Here is a 22366-nt window from a genome sequence, read left to right as displayed (position 1 = left end):
TGTGAGACGCCCTCTGGTGTTCAGATGGAGCAGCATTTACTAATGATCAGCCGCTGCACTGACAAGCTGTGCATTAAATAATCGTAGCCTTTGCCAAATCGCGTGCGGTTTCATAGCGATTAATCGTGCAGCCCTAGTTTGGTAATAGACTCAGCTTTACATGTTGATGTAATAAACCTGGTATTGATGTAAACTATAACTAACCCCATTTGATCTGTGGCTCAGACGAAGCGCATGCTGGTGGAGAAGATGGGACGGGAAGCGGTGGAGCTGGGACACGGGGAGGTTAGCATCACTGGCGTGGAGGAGAACACGCTCATCGCCAGCTTGTGTGATCTGCTGGAAAGAATCTGGAGCCACGGTCTGCAGGTCAAGCAGGTAAATCACACACACACACGAACTCTACGACTTCTGTTATGAAAGTGGTAATGTAGTCGGATTGTTTGACCTGGTCCTGCTCTGTGTGTTTTTCAGGGAAAATCCGCCTTGTGGTCGCACCTCTTACATTATCAAGAGAGTAAAGAGAAGAGAGACGCTACTCCAGCAGGACTTGGCCCTCCCGGTAAAACACTTTGAATGTGATACAATAATTTTGCACATTTTAACTCTGTTCCATACCTCTACCTGACTACAATACAATACAATACACATTTTATTTCTATAGCGCATTTAAAACAACTGCCGTTGACCGAAGTGCTTACCAGCATCGATAATACAACAAAAGCAATTGCATACAGTCACACAAACACAATTTAAACCTGTTATTAAACAATTTAATTAAAACAAGCAAAATTAAAAGGCATCTTCTTGAAATGCTGGTCACTCGCACACACACACACACGTGGACCGCACAAAAGCTCGGCTAACATGGTGATTCCAACTTTGATGTTATATTAAGCTTATGTTGCTTAGCTAACAACTTGACTTATGCTGCATTCATGCCATATTGTGATTACCGTAATTACGAGATGACAACCCGTGCCGTTTTATAACAACACTTATCAACGCCAATATGAGTCTGCAGTGTCAGGTGGTACACCGTCGGAGAACAAGTCGGAACGCTCATAAAGTTCCCAGTTTACAAGTTGTATTTAAGAGTTCTACGAGGACGTGAATAATTTTTTACAAGGCGTAATCCTGTAATTACGGTAATTACGACATGGCGTGAACGCACCGATTCTGTCAGTGTTGTTATTGTTAACTAATAATCATTCTAATTTTGTCAGAATAGGAAAGTCTACACTACAGCTATCAAGATAACTGCATAGAGGAATGATATCATTGGAATCGTTTTTTTTTTCTAGATGCTGAATAATAAAAAACATTGACAGCCAATCAGAATCCACCTGACTTAAGCGGCAGACAAAACGTTATCGTGCGTTGGCGTGGATGCTAATGTAGTTGTTGTTATCTTTAAAGTGTTCATTCTTGGTGTGAACAGGTCTTAACTGAAACTATTAACTATTTTTTGTTAATTGAAACAGTTGAAATAAAATATAAATATTAGAAATGATGACTTGGAGGACTAAAATGACTAAAACTAAGTAGAATTATTAAAAAAAAGAAACGTATAAGAATTACACTTACACCGTGTCTTAACCAGACGCAATGTGATTCCAGCGAAAAGCAATTTGTCTGTCCACTCCACCAGACGCGACATGACTTCGAGATGTGATGAAATAAAAACAAATCTCAGCCAATCAGAAGCGTGTGTGGGCGGAGTCTCTTTGCAAGCGGACTGCACTCGCAACCAAATCAATCAAAAATCACAGCCAATAAGAAACAGCGTGTGGGCGGAGTCTCTCTGCAAGCGCACTGCACTCGCAAGTAGATAATCAAATTTGTAAATATTACACCATTTTATCTTTATTAAAAATACATACTGAAACAATCTTTGACATAGATTACATTCGTTTTGTTCATATTGAGTTTGAACGGTCTAAGGACACGGTGTTACACTAAATTTAAAAATGAACACTGAAAAATGTACAAATAAAAGCTAATTAAAAACATTAATAAATACTATAATAGTATATACATAATAATAAAATAACACTGCATTTTATAAAGCATAAAACACACAAACACAAGTACATTTTTATTATTGACTACAATATGTGTTTTTATTTTACGTTCACTGAATTTTGTGCAGTGCATTCTGGGATATATGCATTGCTGCCTAGATATATGTTTTTGCTGGTGGAACAACCTCCACATCGGAAATGTTTACTATGATGCCGAAATGCTTTCCAGGTCGGCAGCTCGCTAGGGTTTGGAACAGAAAGCCAGTGCAGTGCTTAGGTAGTTGGCTTTCATTGAAAATGTTCATTTTTTCATTGTTATGTTTGATTTTTCAGCATATTTTCCCTGTTTTGTGTCTCAGGTATCATTCATGACACAGAGAGACGGAAATCGGATGCTAGCTGCGCAATGCCGCCTCTCAAAGTCTCCTTGATCCAGGACATGAGGTGAGAATTAAACCATTATAGGATAGAGCAAAGCAATCGCACTACACAGAGAAGACGGAGATCTTTGCATGTACTCTTAGTTCTTGGTTCTGGCTATAAGTTATGAGTGGTTTTTGGTTTGACATATACAGCAATGTGCAGTATGTAAAAAATAATGATTTTGAACATCAAATCATGTAAATATATTTTAGCAGACCCCAAAAATACAATTATGAACTTGTAAAAGAGCATAATATACGGGCATGTTAAATAAAAACAAAAGAAAGTATAATATAGTGTCCCGAGTCACTGCAACAATGCAATAAATAAAGGAACGGGATGACCATCAAATGAACTCACATTACTACATCAGTCATTTAAAGTGATCATTTGCGTGTCAGTACATCGGAATAAACCTGTTTTGTTTAAAAAAAAAATTTGTAATTCCAAAAAAACAATATTCCTTACAAGAATCAAATTGATAGCCAGACAATATGTAACTACACCCTGAAACCCAAGGTCAAAAAATTATCACATGTATTTTTTATTTCTTTTATTTTTTACAGTTTAACATTTAAATCAATTTATGAACTGAAACTGAATTTTTATATCGTTTTTATGAAAATACAGGTATGCTGCTGCAATGCAGAGAGTGTATGGTCTTAGATGGTAAGGGGGTTTCCTCACATCGCGTGAAGAAAGCACTGAGACGTTTCATGTCGCCACATTATTTCCAGCCTAATTAACACCAGACCCCCCGCTGAGCCGAACTGTGCCAGTGCATGAAAGCCTCGGCATAACATCCCTCTCTTTAGCCATGTCAGCATCTCCTATTGACGATGCATTCAACAGAAATGGTTAATTGGTGTTAACAACACAGTATTTATCATAAAAGTATTACCTTTGTGGTACCTTTTTTTCCTGATGTCAGCATAATATAGCAAGGCAATGACATTGTTTAGTGCATTAATATTATGGCTGCAGGTCTACTTGAAAATCTGGCTTCAGCAGACTGTAATTGTGAGGTTTGTCGAGTCTGGAGGGCAGCACTGAACGCTATAATGCATTTATGTAATGGAAGGTCAGACAGTGTTGACTCCTAGAGGTGGAGTGGAAGAGAATGTGTCTGGACGTGGCATGCATGATAGCGGCTGGCTGATGCTCTAGGGAGTCTGAGACATTTCTCCTGCCCCCATTTTCTGTCCTGAAACGCTGGTGAATGCAAGAATGCATTGGGTTCAGTGCTGTGAACCTGTGCACGGACGTTTCTCGGCAAGAGCTCTTTTGATTCTTATATAGCCATCACTTGTGCGGTCACATTTACCGTTGTTTGGTGATTTTTATTTTTATTTTGTGGTCAAAATCCAATAATTTCAATTGTAATTCGAAAAATAAAATATCCTTTCACTCTGAGTATGAGTACTAGTAAAGTAAAGTCAAGTCACCTTTATTTATATAGCGCTTTTAACAATGTAGATTGTTTCAAAGCAGCTTTACATTGATAATAGGAAATTAAAGTACTGTATTTTCCGGACTATAAGTCACAGTTTTTTTCATCGTTTGGCTGGTCCTGCGACTTATAGTCAGGTGCGACTTATATATCAAAATTAATTCATACTGACTGACATGAACCAAGAGAAAACATTACCGTCTACAGCCGTGAGAGTAGCCTACTCTATGCTGCTCCTGTAGTCTACCCCTGAAAAAATTGACTGAAAACAGTTAACTGAAACATTAACCTAAAGACAACTGAGAAAGCCTGAACACAAACAAAATTCCCCCAAAAAGAAAACAAATCTCCATGTTTTCGGTGCTTATGCGGTGGTGACGCGTTCATGTAACATGTAAGAGTGGCGTTGCCAATAAAGCACCTAAAAGCTGTCACATAGGACTGGCAAAAGTAATGATTATGAATATGTAAAATATAGCAAGGAGACATTTTAATTGTTTACTAATAAACAAGTGCTTTCTGTGTCAGTGTCGGCTGCAAAGATGAAGTTGACGATGCTGACTCGCGATCTTCGCATTAGTGAACGCGCCAGAGAGAAATGCACATTTCATACGGATTACATAAGCAGAGAACGTTTTGAATTGTTTTGTTTAAAAGTAGACATTTCAAGCTTTCTATATATAGAAAGCTCAGTCTCAGGTCTGTGAGGCAAGTAGGCTACCTTATACGCTGAGTTTCGGTTCATTTATGAGATGCGCTCCAGTTCACGCGCCTTCGTGTCGTGATTATCTATTTTCTACTATATGTACTTCTTAAATCCAGGCAATTGGTTGATGAAACATTGATTAAAATTAAGATACAATTAATACAAAATGAAATTAAATTTAAAGACAGGCTTTGTGCTTTCTGTTTGAGGTCTCTGTGAAAGTTTTAAAGCAGTCTTTTAGTGCCGCTTTCAGAGTGCTCGCGTCCGTAACGGAGAACTGTCCCATCCGTAACATTGTGAGGGTTTTTTTGTGTGAAATAAATTTCGAAATAAATGCGACTTATATATGTTTTTTTCCTCTTCATGACCTATTTTTTGACTGATGCGACTTATAGTACGGAAAATACGGTAACAGAGATTGTTTTGACTTTACAGCAGCTCTAGAATAAAGTTATTGTCCAGCTAAAGTTAGTTTTTGATTGATTCACTTCCATTGCAAAGATCATTAGTCATTAACTTAGCTAACATACATTTTATAGCATGTGGCATCACATCTTGTTAGGACTGTAACTCATTTACTTAATTCTAGTGGAAATTGGAATTGAAAGCACTGTTATCAGTATGTGATATCTGTTATCTGTCATGTTTCAGGCACATCCAGAACATCAGTGAGATCAAGACAGATGTTGGGAAGGCCAGGGCATGGGTGCGTCTCTCCATGGAGAAGAAACTGCTGTCCCGGCACCTGAAACAACTGCTGTCTGACCATGAGCTCACCAAGTAAGATCTATCGACGAGTTCTTTAGTGGCGTAGAAGGCGCTATCATAAATCAGATGTACTGTAGACGAACACTTAGATATCAGACAGTTCAAATGTAAGAGATGTAGCACAGCAAAGAATAAGGCTCCATTAAAAATGAAGTGTTTTTTTTATTTTTATTTTTATTATTAATGGGCCTTGAACTGAAGTGGCTCATCCACATTCTTTGCGGTGTCCTCTTCTGACCTGAAATGCATTTGAACTCGTTTTCTTCAAGTTCTTTAAACATGCACTTAACTTTCATCTCTGTTTCCTTTAAAGCTGTATGATTTACCATGTTTGGTTGTATTTATTTGAAGGAAACTCTATAAGCGATATGCTTTCTTGCGCTGTGATGATGAAAAGGAGCAGTTCCTCTACCATCTCCTCTCTTTCAACGCTGTGGACTACTTCTGCTTTACCAATGTCTTCACCACAATTAGTAAGAGGCATCAATCTCGAATTGCAGACACAGTACATCATTAAGCTTTTTGCAGTTGAGAGTAACAATTAGGGCTGAGTAATAGAGTTTACAATATATATACAGTATATATATATTGTAAACTCTCAGCCCTAATTGTTACACTCAACTGCAAAAGCTTAATGGTTTTAAACCCTGAAACCTGCCTCAAACTGCCTAGATCTGATATGGGATTTATGAATGTCTATTTATGCAGCAGCATATCTTACATATGAATTAATACAAACATATATATTATTATAATTATACATTTCATAATAATAGAAATAATTGACATTTCTGAGGCATTTTCTTGTCTTAACACTCACATTTGCAATTAACAAATGTCAAATGAATGTGCATTAAATCACTGTAATATTCATGGTGTTGCTTAATGTTGCATCACTAGCCAAATTAAACCATGTATATTTATTATATTAACTCTTGAATCATATAAACTTTTCTTGACCTCGTCCTTCTTGTTGTTCACAGTGATACCATACCATGTGGTCATCATTCCCAGTAAGAAACTAGGTGGCTCCATGTTTACGGCTAACCCCTGGGTGTGCGTCTCAGGGGAACTAGCTGAGACTGGCGTCCTGCAGGTCCCCAAAAACACTCTGGAGATTACATTTGAGGTGACACACCTACGTTCTTTTGCACATTACCCCCCGTTTCAGAATCAGAATGAGCTTTATTCGCCAAGTGTGCGCAAACACACAAGAAATTTGTTGTGGTTTTCAGGAGCTCTGGGTACATACATACATACATACATGCATACATACGTACATACATACATACATGCATTCACACATACACACATACATACACACATACATACTTGCATACATACATACATACATACATACATACATACATACATACATACTTACATACATACTTGCATACATACATACATACATACAAACAAACATACATACTTGCATACATAAATACATGCATACATACATACATACATACATACATACATACATACATACATACATACATACATACAAACATACATACTGTACAAACATACATACTTGCATACATACATACATACATACTTGCATACATACATACATGCATACATACAAACATACATACATACATGCATACATACAAACATGCATACATACTTGCATTCATACATACATACACACATACATACTTGCATACATACATACATGCATACATACATACATACATACATACTTGCATACATACATACATACAAACATATATACTTGCATACATAAATACATGCATACATACAAACATACATACTGTACAAACATACATACTTGCATACATACATACATACATACTTGCATACATACATGCATACATACATACATACATACATACATACTTGCATACATACATACATGCATACATACATACAAACATACATACATACATGCATACATACAAACATACATACATACTTGCATACATACATACATACATGCATACATACTTGCATTCATACATACACACATACATACTTGCATACATACATACATGCATACATACATACATACATACTTACATACATACATACTTGCATACATACATACATGCATACATACATACATACATACATACAAACATATATACTTGCATACATAAATACATGCATACATACAAACATACATACTGTACAAACATACATACTTGCATACATACATACATACATACATACTTGCATACATACATACATACATACACAAGATAATAGAAAGAACATTTATAAGTAAGATTAAGAAAAATAAGAATAAAAAAATAATACATAAAGTAAAGTTTCACTATATATTTTGCTGTATTTTTTGGCACCATGCTGCATATTGACTATTGAAAACCCTAAGGTGACTGCCTGTTTTGGTAATCTGTTTGGTCGAGGTTTGTTGTATAATTCTGTTTGTACTTCGCACAGTGCCAGAACCTGGGGAAGCTGACCACCATACAGATGGGCCATGATAACTCAGGGCTGTATGCTAAGTGGCTAGTGGAGTGCGTTATGGTCCGCAATGGGATCACAGGGCACACTTACAAGTGAGTGCCTAGATTTTAGTAGCACCATAATCACATTATTCATTATTAGTCCCTCATCTGACTGTCTGTTGTGTAGGTTTCCGTGCGGCCGTTGGCTGGGTAAAGGAGTGGACGATGGCAGCTTGGAGAGGATACTGGTGGGCGAATTGGTGACTAACACGGAGAACGAAGAAAGAATGTGTCGGACTCCTCCAATGCAGCAATCCCCCGGGATGATGCGAAGATTTGTCACCATTTCGCCAAACAGCAAACCAAGTGTGTACTTTGAAATCTCATAAAAGTCAAAAGTCACATCTTATAGATTTTATAACTGCACTTATTGCTGGAGGATATTTGTGTTCTCAAGCATATTTCCCATTGTGTGTCCTCTAGAGTTAAACACAGGCCAGATCCAGGAAGGAGTGGGAGAGGCGATTAATGGGATCGTCAAACACTTCCATAAGCCAGAAAAAGAGGTAAAGACAAACAAACAGTGGAAAGGAGAAATGTGGATGAAATCAGCACATATTGATGATCTTTATTCTTCCTTATCTTGTAGAGAGGAAGCCTCACGTTGCTTTTGTGTGGAGAGTATGGTTTAGTTTGGGCTTTAGAGCAGGTGTTCCAGCACGGATTCAAGTCACCGCGCCTTTTCAAGAACGTCTTCATTTGGGACTTTCTAGGTAACAAATACTGTTACATTCCATAAAATATTTTTTTATTATTATTATTATTAATATATTATTATCCCTCCAAATATCAGAGATGCACAGTCTCTAAGTAATTTCAAATCTCATTTAAAAACGCATTTTTTTTAGGTTAGCTTTTACTTGACTTTTTATTTTGTTGTATTTTAAAATTGTTTTTTCTATTATGTAAAGCGCCTTGAGAAGCTGCTTTAAAGGCGCTATATAAAAATTGTTATTATTATTATATTATTATTATTAATTTCTCATACTTGGTGTTAGGAGTTTTTGGTCTTATCAGACATGATTAGGTGTTATTCATACTGTATATTTATACTGCCTATTTTGGTCAAGAGCCATCCACTTAGACAGGAAGAGTAGCTCGACTGACATGCAAAGAGATCAATCACAGTTTGTTTTGTTTATGCGCCATTTTATTCACTACTGTCAAACGTGTTTTGTTTTTTTTCAAGAATACTTCTATTTGGCAAAAATGCATCAAATTGATTAAATCTGACAGTTACAGACATTAATAATATTACAAAAAAAAATATATATACTTTCAAATAAATGCTGTTCTTGTGAACTTATCCTAAAAACAAATGTATCATGGTTTTCACAAAAAATGTTACGCAGCAAAACTGTTTTCAACATTGATGATAATAATAAGAAATGTATCTTAAGCATAAATTAGAATATTAGAAATCAGCATATTAGAATGATTTCTGAAGGATCATGTGACACTGCAGACTGGAGTAATGACGCTGAAAATTCAACTTTGCCATCAGAGGAATAAATTGCACTTTAACTGGAAAACAGATATTTTAAATTGTAATAATATTTCACAATATTACAGTTTTTACTGTAAATCTTACGAATCTCACAGACCCCAAACTTTTGAACGGTAGTGTATATACCACACTAGCCTGGAAGAAGCTCATTTGTATAATAAAAGCTAACAAAAGGTTACTTAGAAAGCCAGTCAGATTAAATATTAACACTGAGGAAGTGTGTCAGACGGTTAGTGCAAGAACTGTGGGCGGTCTGTAGTTTGAAGCTGAGACTAGGAGTTTGTTTGGGAACATAAATGATAACTCAAATCTTGCAAATGGTCCTAAATCCTCCTGTTTATATTCACAGAAAAATCACAGGTTTACTTTGAGAGCGCGGAACAGAGTCAGATGACCCAGGACGAGAACTGGCTGATGAGAGTCCGTCATTTCTGCCATTTCATGCGCGCCATCAACAGCACACCCAGAAACATCGGCAAAGACGGGAAGTTTCAGATGCTCGTGTGTCTCGGGGCCAGGTTGGTCATGATTTACGTTGAATTTTTGACTGTTTGAGTATTTCTGAATTTTAAAGTGCCCATATTATGCTCCTTTACCAGTTCATAACTACGTGTGGCATCTGCTACAAATTATTTACATGATTTAAAGAAAAAGAAACACTAATTTTTCCATTATATACATTTCTGCAGCACCTTTTTCACCCTCTGCCTGAAACGCTTTGTTTTAGTTCCTGTCTAATTACCAGCAATAGGACAATAAACTACAACAAAAAACACAATAGACCTACCTGAAAACGTCAAACACGAGAAATAAGAAATACTACATTAATTGTATTAGGTAGTCAAATATACAAAAAACACTGCATACTCTTCATTGTGTAAATTAAATATTCATTTATTCCAAGTTACAAAAGTGATTGAGTCAAGAGCAGTGAGAGATTGTTTGAGTAACATTAATGACACAGACGTCAGCAGGTTTATTAGGCTGCTGTCACTTTAAGACCAAATGCACGAATCTAATATACTGATACATGTTTTCTTTCTCAGCTGTTGATGACAGCCATTTTGACACATTGTGTGTATTTGACCGTTCAAGCCCAAAAATAACTCGTTTCAGTTCTCACACGCTGTATGAGCAGTGGCTTTATGTGTGCACTCAGAAAACATCTCTTAAGCCCTATTCGGACGGGACTAGTTTTCCAAACGACGTTTGAGTTACAATTCTTATCAACCTACGTCTGTGATTTCATGTACGGATTCGGACGGGACTAACATCTGGGCATTGCAGAAGATCACTTGTTCAGAATGCGTGGATTGTCGGTGCGCAAAAAGCAGAAACTTGAATACCGGCGCGACAGCGAGAGATTGTACGGTAGTTCAGAGTGAGGCAACGTTTCACGTTGACCAAAACACACAAGAAAAAGCGTTTTGAAAAAAAAAAAAACATTTTCGGCAATCACAGACATTCGCATTCGGACGGGATTAGATTTCTCAGAGGACCGCCGAGTTTGACGAAAAACAGTAGGTAATTTGCTCTGGAATTTTTACAGAGGTCGTGTGAGAAAAAGACAGACATGGCAGATTCGGACAGGATTAAAATCTCAAAGTACGTCTGTGAAACAGAAATTTCTCTAACGTCCCCCTGTGAAACTAGTCCCGTCCGAATAGGGCTTTAGACAGTGCGCCATATACACAAATGAGTTTTCCTTCACATTTTCACTTAAAAACACATTAAAACAATAAGCTTTCATGACACGACAGCACGGCATAGTCACTTGAGCATATTTCTCTGAAATTTGAACAGGTTGACACATTTCTACCTGTTTATCGTGTCTACCGGTATATATAGCCCATCCCTAGGGTGGGACTTGTCCTCCTTAATGTCTGAGGTGGTTACGGCCCAGTAGTGAAGTTACAAAAATAACAGAAGGACTACAGCTAGCAATCTTTGGTTCCCAGAACATTCTTTTTTAAGGTTTGTTTTTTGGTTAGCCAGGAAAGTTTTCTAGTTTTTGGTTCGTAGAACGTTATTCTAACGTTATGTTAACGTTCCCCCCAATGTTATTTTAATGTTATATTTTATATTCCCATGTTATTCTAACGTTCACCTAACCTCTTTACGCCAATATCATAACCCTGTGTATGTCAGTAATCATCCAGCACACACTACCCATTATAGTATAAGTGGTATGGACGTCTATAATCAGTATTATACCGTATTAAACAAAATAACTGTTAAGGAACGGTATTTTTAGGTTATTTAATATTCTGGGAACAGTATTTTATGGTTGCAAAAAATAAAACCTAAAAAGAACATTCCTATAGCGTTATTTGGTTCTGAAAAAATAACCAAATACTAACGTTGGGGAAACGTTGTGTTTGCTGGGACTTGCTGTTTTCTGGCGGAGAGATCGACACCCTTCGACTTTGTAACTTTGCAGAATGTTTACATGAACAAACGGCTATATTATACACTAAAGGAAAGGTAAAACCAGAAAAAGGTGTGTTATATGTGCCCTTATTTGAATTGACATGCTCTTTGGTCACATCGATCAGTCACGTGTGCTGACTCCAGTTGTCTTTCTGCTCGCAGAGATCACCTGCTGCACCACTGGATCGCACTCCTCGCCGAGTGTCCAATCACAGCACAGATGTACGAGGACATGGCGCTCTTAAAGGACCACTCTCTGGTGAACTCTCTGATTCGAGTGCTACAGACTCTGCAGGAATTCAACATCACTCTGGAGGCGTCTCTCGTCAAAGGCATCGGGATCTAACGCCGGCGCCTCCATGTAGAACTAACACACAGATCAGCGGGACCATGGACTAATTTTTTTTTTTTACATGGAGAGACTTGAACAAAAGGACTTAACCTAGCTTACGTCAAAGCTACTGTCATGTTTGCCATATATTAAGTGCAATGAGTCTTTTCAAACGTGTCATAATTTTTATCAACTGACATTCAAATATGTCCTCTATTTTGATTCATACGTTTCTGGAAAGGTGAAAACTCCCACCTGTGCTATAGCGTTTTATTGAAAGCTCAATATTTTTCGTTGTTGTTGCGGACTGCTGACAATGGCTATATTTAAAAGGGAAACGTGAGAAAAACTGTTATTATATTTTCTAAGAAGAACAGTGTTATTTTGATATGTGTCAGGTTGCTTGCTCTGTGCTCTAATCGAACCCGTACTGTCACCATGCAGAGTTTGAAGCAAATGATGTAGAAGTATGCTTTATAAGTACAACTTGTGGGGAATTCATATTTTTACTTAAAAAAACAGAAAGAAAGAAAAGAAAAATGTAAAAGGCTTTTTTTTTTTAACAATGCCAGAGGCTTGTGTGATTTAAAATGCAAATCAGTTTAAAGTGATAGTTCACCCCATAAATTACACTACCGGTCAAAGTTTGGAATAATGTTTTAATGTTTTTTTTTTTAAAGAAGTCTCTTCAGATCTGATCAGAAATACAGCAAAAACAGTAATATTGTGAAACATTATTACAATTTTAAAGAACTGTTTTCTATTTTAATGTAAAAATGTTATTTATTCCTGTGATGCAAAACTCTCCAGACTCCAGATTTTTGAAGGAATAAATATATATATATATATTTTAACTATAGAGATAGAAAACAGTTGTCTTACATTGCAATAATATTTCACAATATTATTGTTTTTACTGTATTTTTGATCAAATAAATGCAGCCTTTGTGAGCAGAAGAGACTCATTTACTCACTCTATCATTCCAAACCCTCTTTCTTTCTTCCCCATACAATGAAAGTCAATGGTGACCACAGTTCATTAAATGGGAAAAGAGCAGCTTGGACTTTCGTCTAAATATCTCCTTTTGTGTTCCACGCAGGAAAAGGTTGAACTGTCTTCTTAAGCTTATTATGATCCCCTAAAATCATACATACGACGAGAGAGACTGTAAAAACGAAGAACAATCAACGAAAAAGGATAACATTAGCGTTTCACCGTAATAAGCAGTTGCAGCAACCGATGTATCCTTTCAGAGCAGCGTAACACTCTTTAGCCCTCAGGTCTGGACTGCAGGCGACTCTAATGCCATATTTAAAGTAGAATTAAACTGGCACAGCTGCTGTGTTTGTGTCCCTTTAGTTAAACCCCAGCAGCCCCTCTGTTTCTGCTATGCAATATTTACAGCTCCAACATTTTGTTATTGAATATTGATGAAATATTCGCCTGTTTTTAGCGTGTAGCATCATTCGTAGGATATACCTTGGAGAAGCACATCAAAGACTGATTGATATTCATGTGCCAATTTCATCACGAATGTTCTGGTTCCTGTTCAAACACAGCTGGCATGAGCATTCTGGGAGTTTTTCTTTCTTTCTTGTGTTTTATCTCGATACATTTATAGACAAAGCGGTGTAATGTAGTGTTAAATATTGAACAATTGTGTACAGTGTATAAAATGTATTAAAGGTGACAATTCAATATGGTTATGATGCTTCAGCCTTTTTTTTTTTAAATGATGCAAGCTTCATCAAGAGCAAAATTCGTGTTTGATCATATCTTTGCAGTACAATCTATTTTAATCAGACATTTCCATGTCATATGACCAGTTTAAGCAGCATTTTGCTTTTTCTATTATAATTATGAATCAGACTTTTATTGTTTGATAACCATATTATTTAAGAGACCACATGGAATATTTAGTAGTATTAAAGGGGTTATTAAAAATGTGAAAAACTAAAAAGAAATAGATCTCTCATTGCTGAACCCTACTTAATACTTTTAAGCAAGTTTTTTTTTAAAGAACTTAAACTTTAACGATATGAAATAAAATTTAAATATATTTTAAAATAAACGTTTGATGAGTAGTCAGAAAATGTGCTTGGACAAGAAATCTACCCTTTTTAAGACTAATATCGTTTACAAAAAATGCTGGTGGTGTTTAGGACTTATTATAATGCACACTGCGTTTCACTGACTGAAAGACAAGACATAATAAAATCACTTTATCAGGAACATTACATTTCAGCGTGTAATATAATATAATATAATATAATATAATATAATATAATATAAATACAAACAGTCCCGTATTCCAAGCATTCGAGCTACAACATAGCGGGAAACGAGTCCATTCACACACATTCAAGTCACAACAAGAACAATGCGTTACGTGCGGAACGTTTGTGTACTTCCCCGGATAAAACATTCTTAAATGGCAAGCTCGAGCGCAGTGATTGGTCGAATGGATGTTTAAACTTGGCGTCTAAGCTCCTTATATGGTCTTCCTCCGACAAACCCCTTTACTCAATGTTTGTACGCAGACCCCGCCCCCACCATTCATTTGTGTTTCTGTGTGTGGTCGTAGTAAGGCATGCGCAGTACAGACGAGTAAAACGGACGGAATTCAAAGTTTCTGACGGTAAGTCCTTTGTTATTGTTGCGAACTAACTACACGAATGTAGCATCTCGTTTTTAACTGTTTGTCCTGTCCGTGTCGGAGTGCGTAACGTGTTGTGTGTATAATGTTAGTGCGTTTACAGCGCGATTATTTACATCAACAATGGGGCTTGGCGCGCGTGGATGTGAGCGTGGCATGGTCGCGTGCTAACGGGCTAGCTGTTATTGTTAATGGGACGCGCGTTTGGCGCTCGCGCACTGTTTGGGCAAGTTTAGAAAAGCGATCGTATTTTAACGGTAATATAATCTGTGTGTTGTTTAGAAACAGCTTCCTAAGCGATGTAAAAGCGCGCGTGAATGTTAATTTACGACACATGTCCGTGTAGCTTTCTTTTGGTTTCAATATATGCAAATATGGCGCGAACGAACTAATAATAAAAAATAAAATAAAAAACAAATCCAAGCATACTGTATGCCACAATTCATCTAAATAATTATTTTGTAATGTGTGGAGTCGTTGTGAATGAGTCGTGTCATGTTTGGTGTTGTTTTTCAAGCGTTTGTGTTTATGTATCAAGCGCGCGATATTCATTAATTATGCATAACGAGGCATAAAGAGGTGTTTTTAAGTAGTATTAACTCAGTGTTTTGTCTAAACCCCCGTGAACAGGCGCCCATTTAATGGTACTTTCGATTTTACAACTCCGCCTATTTCACCCGCTTCGCCCCATGTCAAAATTCCCAAAGGAATTCTTATCATTATTTGGAGCGACTAAACGGGAATCCTTCAAGAATCAAATAAGACCAGAAAAGGACAGAATAGGAATTTATTTATCCATTAGTCCATGACTTGATTCACAGAATTCCTGTTTAAGATGGGTTCCCAGCTAGTTAAAAATCCCACTATCGTTCTTTCTAGGATTTTCCAAATAATCAAATCCCAGTGCACGCATGAGACTGCTGTTTGTTTTTCTCGTGCTAGTCAATGATCGTGAATTAAATGTGGCAGCAGCGAAAGGCTTTTGTCAAACATCAAAAGTAGGTCATTGCTGCAGGCGAGACGGGTTCACAGCTAACACGCTTTTTAATCCCAGACGCGCGCTTGTGATTCTGCGTTTTTCTTCGTAACTTCTAGCGCACAACGCGATGAAATTGTCAAGTTCAAGAGAGATATGTTAGTTAGTGCCCCCGCCCCCTTCAATCCCCCGCGCAAAACGAGCAGGAGACCTTTTGTTTTAATGACGCTCTCCATTCATTTCCAGAGCCCGTAAAGATGTTCGGCTTCCATAAATCCAAGATTTACCGCAGTAACGAGGGTTGTTGTATCTGCAAAACCAAGTCGTCAAGTTCTCGGTTCACTGACAGCAGCAGATATGAGGAAAACTTCAGACTCTGCTTCGGGTGAGTGTTTATCCATGACTCTGCTTGTATCCCAAAAATAAAAATCCTAAAGCATTTTCAATCACAATTTTTTAACCCATATTAGATCAACGAGAATCCTATTGGAATTTAATAATATCATACTAGATGAGCTTTAATTTTTCCAGCTTATGTGATCCCATTGGGATTGTTTCCAAAAAGAGGAATTCCATTATCCATTTGATAATAGGCGATGCAATTCTAGTCATACACTTAATGTTTTAAAAATTAGTTCTGTCCTTAAATAGATTTTCTGTCATTCATATTGCAATATTTTTCACAGTCTGGCCGAGGATCGGGTTGGAGACATCTGCAACGCTTGTGTGCTGCTGGTGAAACGCTGGAAGAAATTACCGCATGGATCAAAGAAGAACTGGAATCATGTAAGGGACCGTTTTCTTGTTTTTACTGGAATCATCCATATTCATTTTTTTTAGACATTGTGAGAATAATCTTGTTTCCCTCCCAAGGTGGTTGATGCCAGAGCGGGACCGGGATTCAAGCTCACCAAACCCAAGAAAGTCAAAAATAGTGACGGAAAGAAGAAAAGTAAACTGAAGAAGCTTCATAAGTTCAAAAGACAAAGTGAGTTGCACTTTTATTTATTTTTTATATCTCATGACGGTTCATATTATTGTCATTAATTTGGCGAATTGGTGGCTAATTCGTATGATTTAATTCGTACGTTTTACGTGCGATCATTAAAAAAAATATATATTTTTAAAGGGATAGTTCACCCTAAAATGAAAATTAAGTCATAATTTACCCACCCTGGTGTTGTTCCAATCCAATATGCCCTTTTTTTTCTTTTATAGACCACAAAAGGAGAAATAAATAAAAATAACATAACTCTCGCGTCCATATAATGGCATTGAATAGCGACCAGCATCATGCTTTAAAAAAAAATGCAGTAGTGATTCTGTGTGACATGACGTGCCGTGTATTATAACTTTTGGGGGGGTTGTACGATTGGGTTTGATGAGAACAAATAAAAATTGAATGCATTATTTAACGAAAATCCTGACCTTGGCCGTTGGTCTTCTGTGCTCGACGTTCACTTTCATGAGTCTGTATTAGTGCTGCAGTTCACCCCGACTTGCCCCAAAATAAACACAAGTTATGAGAAATCAAGATGAGTCACATCTGACTGTCATCTGACAGACGGAGACCTTTTGGGGATTTCTAGGCACTGCATTTCATGTGTTTATTCATCTTGATTTCTCATAACTTCTAATAGAGACTCATGAACACAGTCAAGCTCAGGATGTTCATGAAATACATACAGTTTTGGTTGATTTTTCACCAAACCCTATCAAATTCCCACAGAACACCTGGAATATACCAAATGTCACATGGGATATAGGCCTGTCACTATCGATTATTTCGGTAATCGAGTAATCGGTTGATTATTTTGACAATTAATCGAGTAGTCAGATACTTTTTTCTTTCTTTTTTTGTGGTAGTAAAAATAGACCTAAACAAAGACCTAAGCCTTTAAAATTACTTAAAATACATATAATAATAACGAGACGATAATATTTGGTTAAAAATATTAAAAGTATCAAAAGCAAGTAATCATCATATGGTGTTATAGAACAATACTGTTAAAATACAGAATATAAACTAGGGATGCACCAATATGACAATCGACCAATACCGATCATCCTTATATTTGAAAGCCTGATATAACAACTGATGTATTGTCCGAAAGCCTGATTCCAAAAGTCTCGCTGTTAAAAGCCATGTCCCAAGCACACGATTTGCAGACTTACTGCACATGTCGCACTTAACCATATTTTTCCTTTTTTCAATCATATTTCAAGCCATTTAAAACCATCATGTTGAACAGTGCGCATCTGAAGCGTCTCAGCTGATGGAAATAGTCCATTATATATCGTTATCTTTAATGTATCAGCCAAATTTTCTTACCGGGTCGATAACGATAACATTAAAACTGATCATATGTCGGACGATATATTGTGCATCCCTAATATAAACAATCATCTTATGTACATTATGTATAATAACAGATGAATTCCTTTTCTCCTACAATTCACAAACTTATCGCCACCCTAAAATGGTTCTGTGTTCCAGCGAGCTTGTGTTTTTGCAGATGTTGATGTTTGCCGTCATGTCTCGACAGATTCAGATGCCCACAGCACCACTTCCAGTATGTCTCCGTCTCAGTCTCCCAGCCACAGTAACCAATCAGACGACGGCTCGGACATCGAGACCAAACAGAGACGCCCGACCCCGTCTGGGTTCTCCTTTCTCGACCTGTCCTACTGGAAGAGGTATTCTTCTTCTCCTTCTGTTCACCAATGCGTGTTGACATTAAGGGTGTAACGATACACGTATTCGTATTGAACCGTTCGGTACTACGGTTCGGTACGCATTTTCGAAACGAACGGTTGGACCATTTTTCCTGCCGACCAAAATTTCATTATTTCAAATGTAGGCGGGTCGCGCGTGTCAAGCACGCTCATAATGTAAGAGACGCCGGCGCGACCACAACATTGCCCAACATCAAATGGCAAACGTCATGCAAGCGGAACGAAACTGCTCGTTATTGTGTGGTTGAAGGACCGTTTATCAGTTTGGACCAGTGCAGCGCGAGCCGATCGTGATCAAGCGACACTGTCACTACACAGCGCTAATAAGAGATCCAGTAAAGAAATGATTTGAATTCGCCACAGAAGTAATAACATCGCTGCGAGATCTAGTGAGAAACATTCACATTTCTCCGTTATTAACGGATTAAACCTGGAAGAAACATTGTGCCATGAATGAACTATCCAGTGTCCACAGATCAGCAACATTCACCATGGATTTACTGTAGTAACACTAACTGCAACCATGGAAGTTTGGCAGGAATAGTAGCTATTAATGCCTTCAAGTAACATTACATCGGTTTTATTTTTACATTATGAATACAATTGCTGCCCTCAAATATTAATCTGAAATAAAATAAACCTTTGTTTATAACTACTACAATATTACATTTCATTTTTTCCAAGGAGCCGTTTTGTTTAAAATGCTCCTAAGAAGAGTCTATTATAGCTCTAGAATTGCTCAAAGTAAAAAAAATCATACTTTATGATGTTAGTTTTAATAAAAAATAAAAAAAGAATTAAATTAAATCAAGGAAATTTCTCTGGCATTTCTTTCTTTTTGCTGTATCAAAAACGTACCGTACCGAACCGTGACACAAGTGTATCATATTGAACCGAACCGTGAATTTTGTGAATCGTTACACCCCTAGTTGACATCCGAGCCGGTGAATAACACCGTCGATGCGTTTCAGGCAGAAGGTGTGCTGTGGGATCGTCTACAAGGGGCGTTTCGGTGAGGTGATCATCGATCCTCGTCTCTTCAAGCCCTGCTGTAACAAGAAGCGTCCCGCTCTGGCATCCTCCTCGGACTCTCAGATCTCCCAAACACTTCCTTCCCCTCTCCCGGAGGTCATGAAGGAGGCCTGGTGATCCTCCAAACGCACCCTCCTCGAGGCCCTCATAGCTTTGTCTCCAGTGGTAGACTCTGATATCTTCCCTTTGTTAGATAACTGTGTATGAGTTGAGTTTTCCCATTGCTTTTGTATTATTATTTTTTTATGCCTATTTTGTAAAATGTAAGTTTTGTACCTTTTTTTTTATTTTATTTTTATTTTATATATAACCGGAAAAGGAGAAAAAAAACTGGGCATTAGGACATATTTATAGGTCTGAGTTAGGAAATTTGATGTAATCCATTTTTTTTATTACTGTAAATTTTTTTTGTGAGTTACCAGTGTTTTGTAAATATAATCTTATTTTCCATTCCAGTGCACCAAAAGACTTCTATTTGGCATTTAGTTTCACGGGTTAAAGATGAATAATGTAAAGCGCTATATATGACATTACAGCCAAGGCATTAATGAGATGGGAGTACTTTTAACTTAAGCAAATACAATGTTTTACCTTGCAGTCTTCTGCTCTGACTCGAGCTGTGAACTGTGCTCTGTTAAATCACACACACACATGCATTTACTGACAAGGTTTCTTTGGGCACAATATTCACAATGTGAATTTTGGACACATGCTTGTAAAATCTCATTTATTTCTGGTTTGGCGTAAAGATGTTTCTCAATATTTAAAATACGGTTACGGGTTTGTAAATCTTTAAAACCAACGATTATCTCAGAGTATTTAAACGGTTATCATTTACACAATGGCATATGAAAGCATGCATAATGTATTTGTAGGCATGATCAGTTTTATGACTGTTGTTGGTGTTTGTATTTTTTCTTTTTTTTTGTATGTTGTTGTATGAGAGTGTTATAATACAGAAAGTAAGAGATATAACTGATTGATGAATTTCCGACCAGGCTTTACACTGTGTTTTAAACCACGTTTTCCATGTCTCAATATTGTACACTAAAGCTAATCGAAGATGAAATTGTACAGTCTTTCAGCCTTGATATAATGACTGCAGCCTTTGTTTTTGTTTTGTTTTTATTGTTACAGTTTGGATCAATCAAAATGTTGTCGATGTGACAGAAAAGCCTTTTTTTGGGCAGGTGGAAATTGCTTTGCTTCCAAACTTGAGCAAGATTGTGGAGTTTATGAATTTGGTTAGGTTATTATTTGAATGAATGTTTGTTTTTATTCACCAGCAATACTTTTGAGTCGACTTTAGTGTCGACTTGATGCTCTCGTTCTTAAAAATGCACGAGAGCGAATACAAGATGTCAAATTTCAGGGAAAAATGTTTTTGACTATTAATGTGGCACATTCTCAGTCAATGTGCCTTACCAGAGATTTAGCTGATCATTTCATTATGTTCATTTGTCATTTTTAACTTATGCTATTTATTCAAAGCTGTCTGTACAATTAATGCTGTAAGGAAGTTTTTGTGCACTTTCTTTTTTATACTTTTTGTAATATTACCATTGATAAAATTTTGTATCTCAATTTTCCTCACATTGGTATTTTCATAAAACTTTTAAAGTAAATCTTGTCTTTGTCAGTTTTTTTGGTAGTCTTCAATATATTAAATATGGGAAAACTGGAAGAAGAGAGAGGGATGTAGATTATGAAATATTTGTGTTATGCTGCGAACACTCAAAGTCGGACATTCGACCTGTGAACTCGGGGAACATCGACAACGTCACTTCTAAGATGTCGGCAAGTCCTGCCTTCAAGAGCATGAACGTAAAAACAAACTTTAACGTTTTTTTTAATAATTCCTTACTTTTTGCTTTTCGTCATCTGCTTTCAAAGCGATTTTATGTTGTTTTTAATTCTGTTTTGCCATAGTTGACACAAAAACACGACGCTCTCGTTGTGTCGTGGCGATATCATGTGGTCAACATGTGAACGACAGTCTGAAGTGGGACGTTTAATTCGGGAGATTCCAAACCTCGTTTCCTAGTCAGAAAATAAGACTTGAAGACCCTCTCAAGTCAACTTTTGAATGCGATGAGCTCGTATAGTCTCTTCTTCCGAAGTGGGAAGTAGGAAATTTCGAATAGCGCGTGAAGGCAACATTAACTCGTATAGACCAGAACTCGCCATTCTGAGGAGAAAATGCATAATGTTGAGTTTAAATCTTGCAATTCTGATATATAAACTCGGAATTACGAGGGGGGAAGTCAGAATTGTGAGATAAAACTCATAATTACCTTTATTTGTTATTTTATTCAATGGCTTCCATAGACTTCTACAGCAGTCAATTATTCTGCCACAAATGTGTGCTTTCTATTTCTGAACACTAGGTGTTGCCGACACTACACTGATCATCATATATTCACTTCTGCCAGCCATAATCCATCATACCTCAGTGTTAAATAATCAAAGTCCACAGAGACTAACGTGTTAATTACCTGCTATTTTTTTTTATCACATTTTTTTTTCCATGTTAACCCCATGTGTAGTTATTGTTTTCTAATGTTTGTTGTTTGCTGAGCATGGTGACTTTTTGTAATCTCGTTGTTTATAATGACAATAAAGCTCTATTCTATTCTGAGCTCTCCTGTTAAAGTTTATTTGATTGTTCTTTCACTTAAGAGCAATGACCTCTAAATATGATGAAACCCTTGCAAAAATATAAAGCAATATATTTCCCCGTAAAGACCCATTTACTGTATATGTGTGATAAAATTCATAAAATATAGGGTTTCCTTAGAATAATTTACTTTTTTCATTGAACTAAATAT

At 36.9% G+C, this 22366-nt stretch overlaps 2 protein-coding genes across 5 annotated transcripts in view; both read left to right on the top strand.

Annotated features, from left to right (window-relative positions):
• The window catches only part of dennd5a (DENN/MADD domain containing 5A), a 65684-nt gene extending 53035 nt beyond the window's left edge, over positions 1 to 12649 (top strand). For 2 of the 4 annotated variants that reach the window (XM_081359433.1, XM_081359431.1), the window contains 13 exons: positions 226 to 378; positions 475 to 562; positions 2254 to 2301; positions 2384 to 2468; positions 5255 to 5383; positions 5723 to 5844; positions 6355 to 6500; positions 7802 to 7920; positions 7997 to 8175; positions 8293 to 8375; positions 8459 to 8582; positions 9726 to 9894; positions 11969 to 12649. In XM_081359433.1, coding sequence (XP_081215559.1) covers positions 226 to 378; positions 475 to 562; positions 2254 to 2301; positions 2384 to 2468; positions 5255 to 5383; positions 5723 to 5844; positions 6355 to 6500; positions 7802 to 7920; positions 7997 to 8175; positions 8293 to 8375; positions 8459 to 8582; positions 9726 to 9894; positions 11969 to 12152 — 1629 coding nt within the window. In that variant the 3' untranslated portion in view covers positions 12153 to 12649. The remainder of the gene's footprint in view (positions 1 to 225; positions 379 to 474; positions 563 to 2253; positions 2302 to 2383; positions 2469 to 5254; positions 5384 to 5722; positions 5845 to 6354; positions 6501 to 7801; positions 7921 to 7996; positions 8176 to 8292; positions 8376 to 8458; positions 8583 to 9725; positions 9895 to 11968) is intronic. The other 2 variants (XM_081359434.1, XM_081359432.1) reach the window with 1 other exon arrangement.
• A 1950-nt stretch (positions 12650 to 14599) lies between these two features.
• On the top strand, positions 14600 to 21161 carry sinhcafl (SIN3-HDAC complex associated factor, like). Its single transcript, XM_081352646.1, has 6 exons — positions 14600 to 14776; positions 16017 to 16155; positions 16457 to 16556; positions 16644 to 16758; positions 18317 to 18467; positions 19478 to 21161. Exons 1-6 carry the CDS (start codon positions 14665 to 14667, stop codon positions 19653 to 19655), a joined length of 795 nt encoding a protein of 264 aa, XP_081208772.1. The 5' UTR covers positions 14600 to 14664; the 3' UTR covers positions 19656 to 21161.
• Positions 21162 to 22366: the final 1205 nt, after the last annotated feature.

This window comes from Scardinius erythrophthalmus (assembly GCF_964197995.2).
Source record: "Scardinius erythrophthalmus genome assembly, chromosome: 2".
Taxonomy (NCBI): domain Eukaryota; kingdom Metazoa; phylum Chordata; class Actinopteri; order Cypriniformes; family Leuciscidae; genus Scardinius; species Scardinius erythrophthalmus.
Note: the sequence above shows the minus strand (reverse complement) of the source record. Positions and strands in the feature narration are given on the sequence as shown.

Excerpts from the sequence above, each read along its gene's own strand:
- sinhcafl (XM_081352646.1), top strand. The coding sequence starts at position 14,665 with ATGTTTGTACGCAGACCCCGCCCCCACCATTCATTTGTGTTTCTGTGT. Across the intron at positions 16,557-16,643 it reads CAAAGAAGAACTGGAATCAT|GTGGTTGATGCCAGAGCGGG; the intron begins GTAAGGGACCGT and ends TTCCCTCCCAAG. Across the intron at positions 16,759-18,316 it reads TCATAAGTTCAAAAGACAAA|ATTCAGATGCCCACAGCACC; the intron begins GTGAGTTGCACT and ends ATGTCTCGACAG.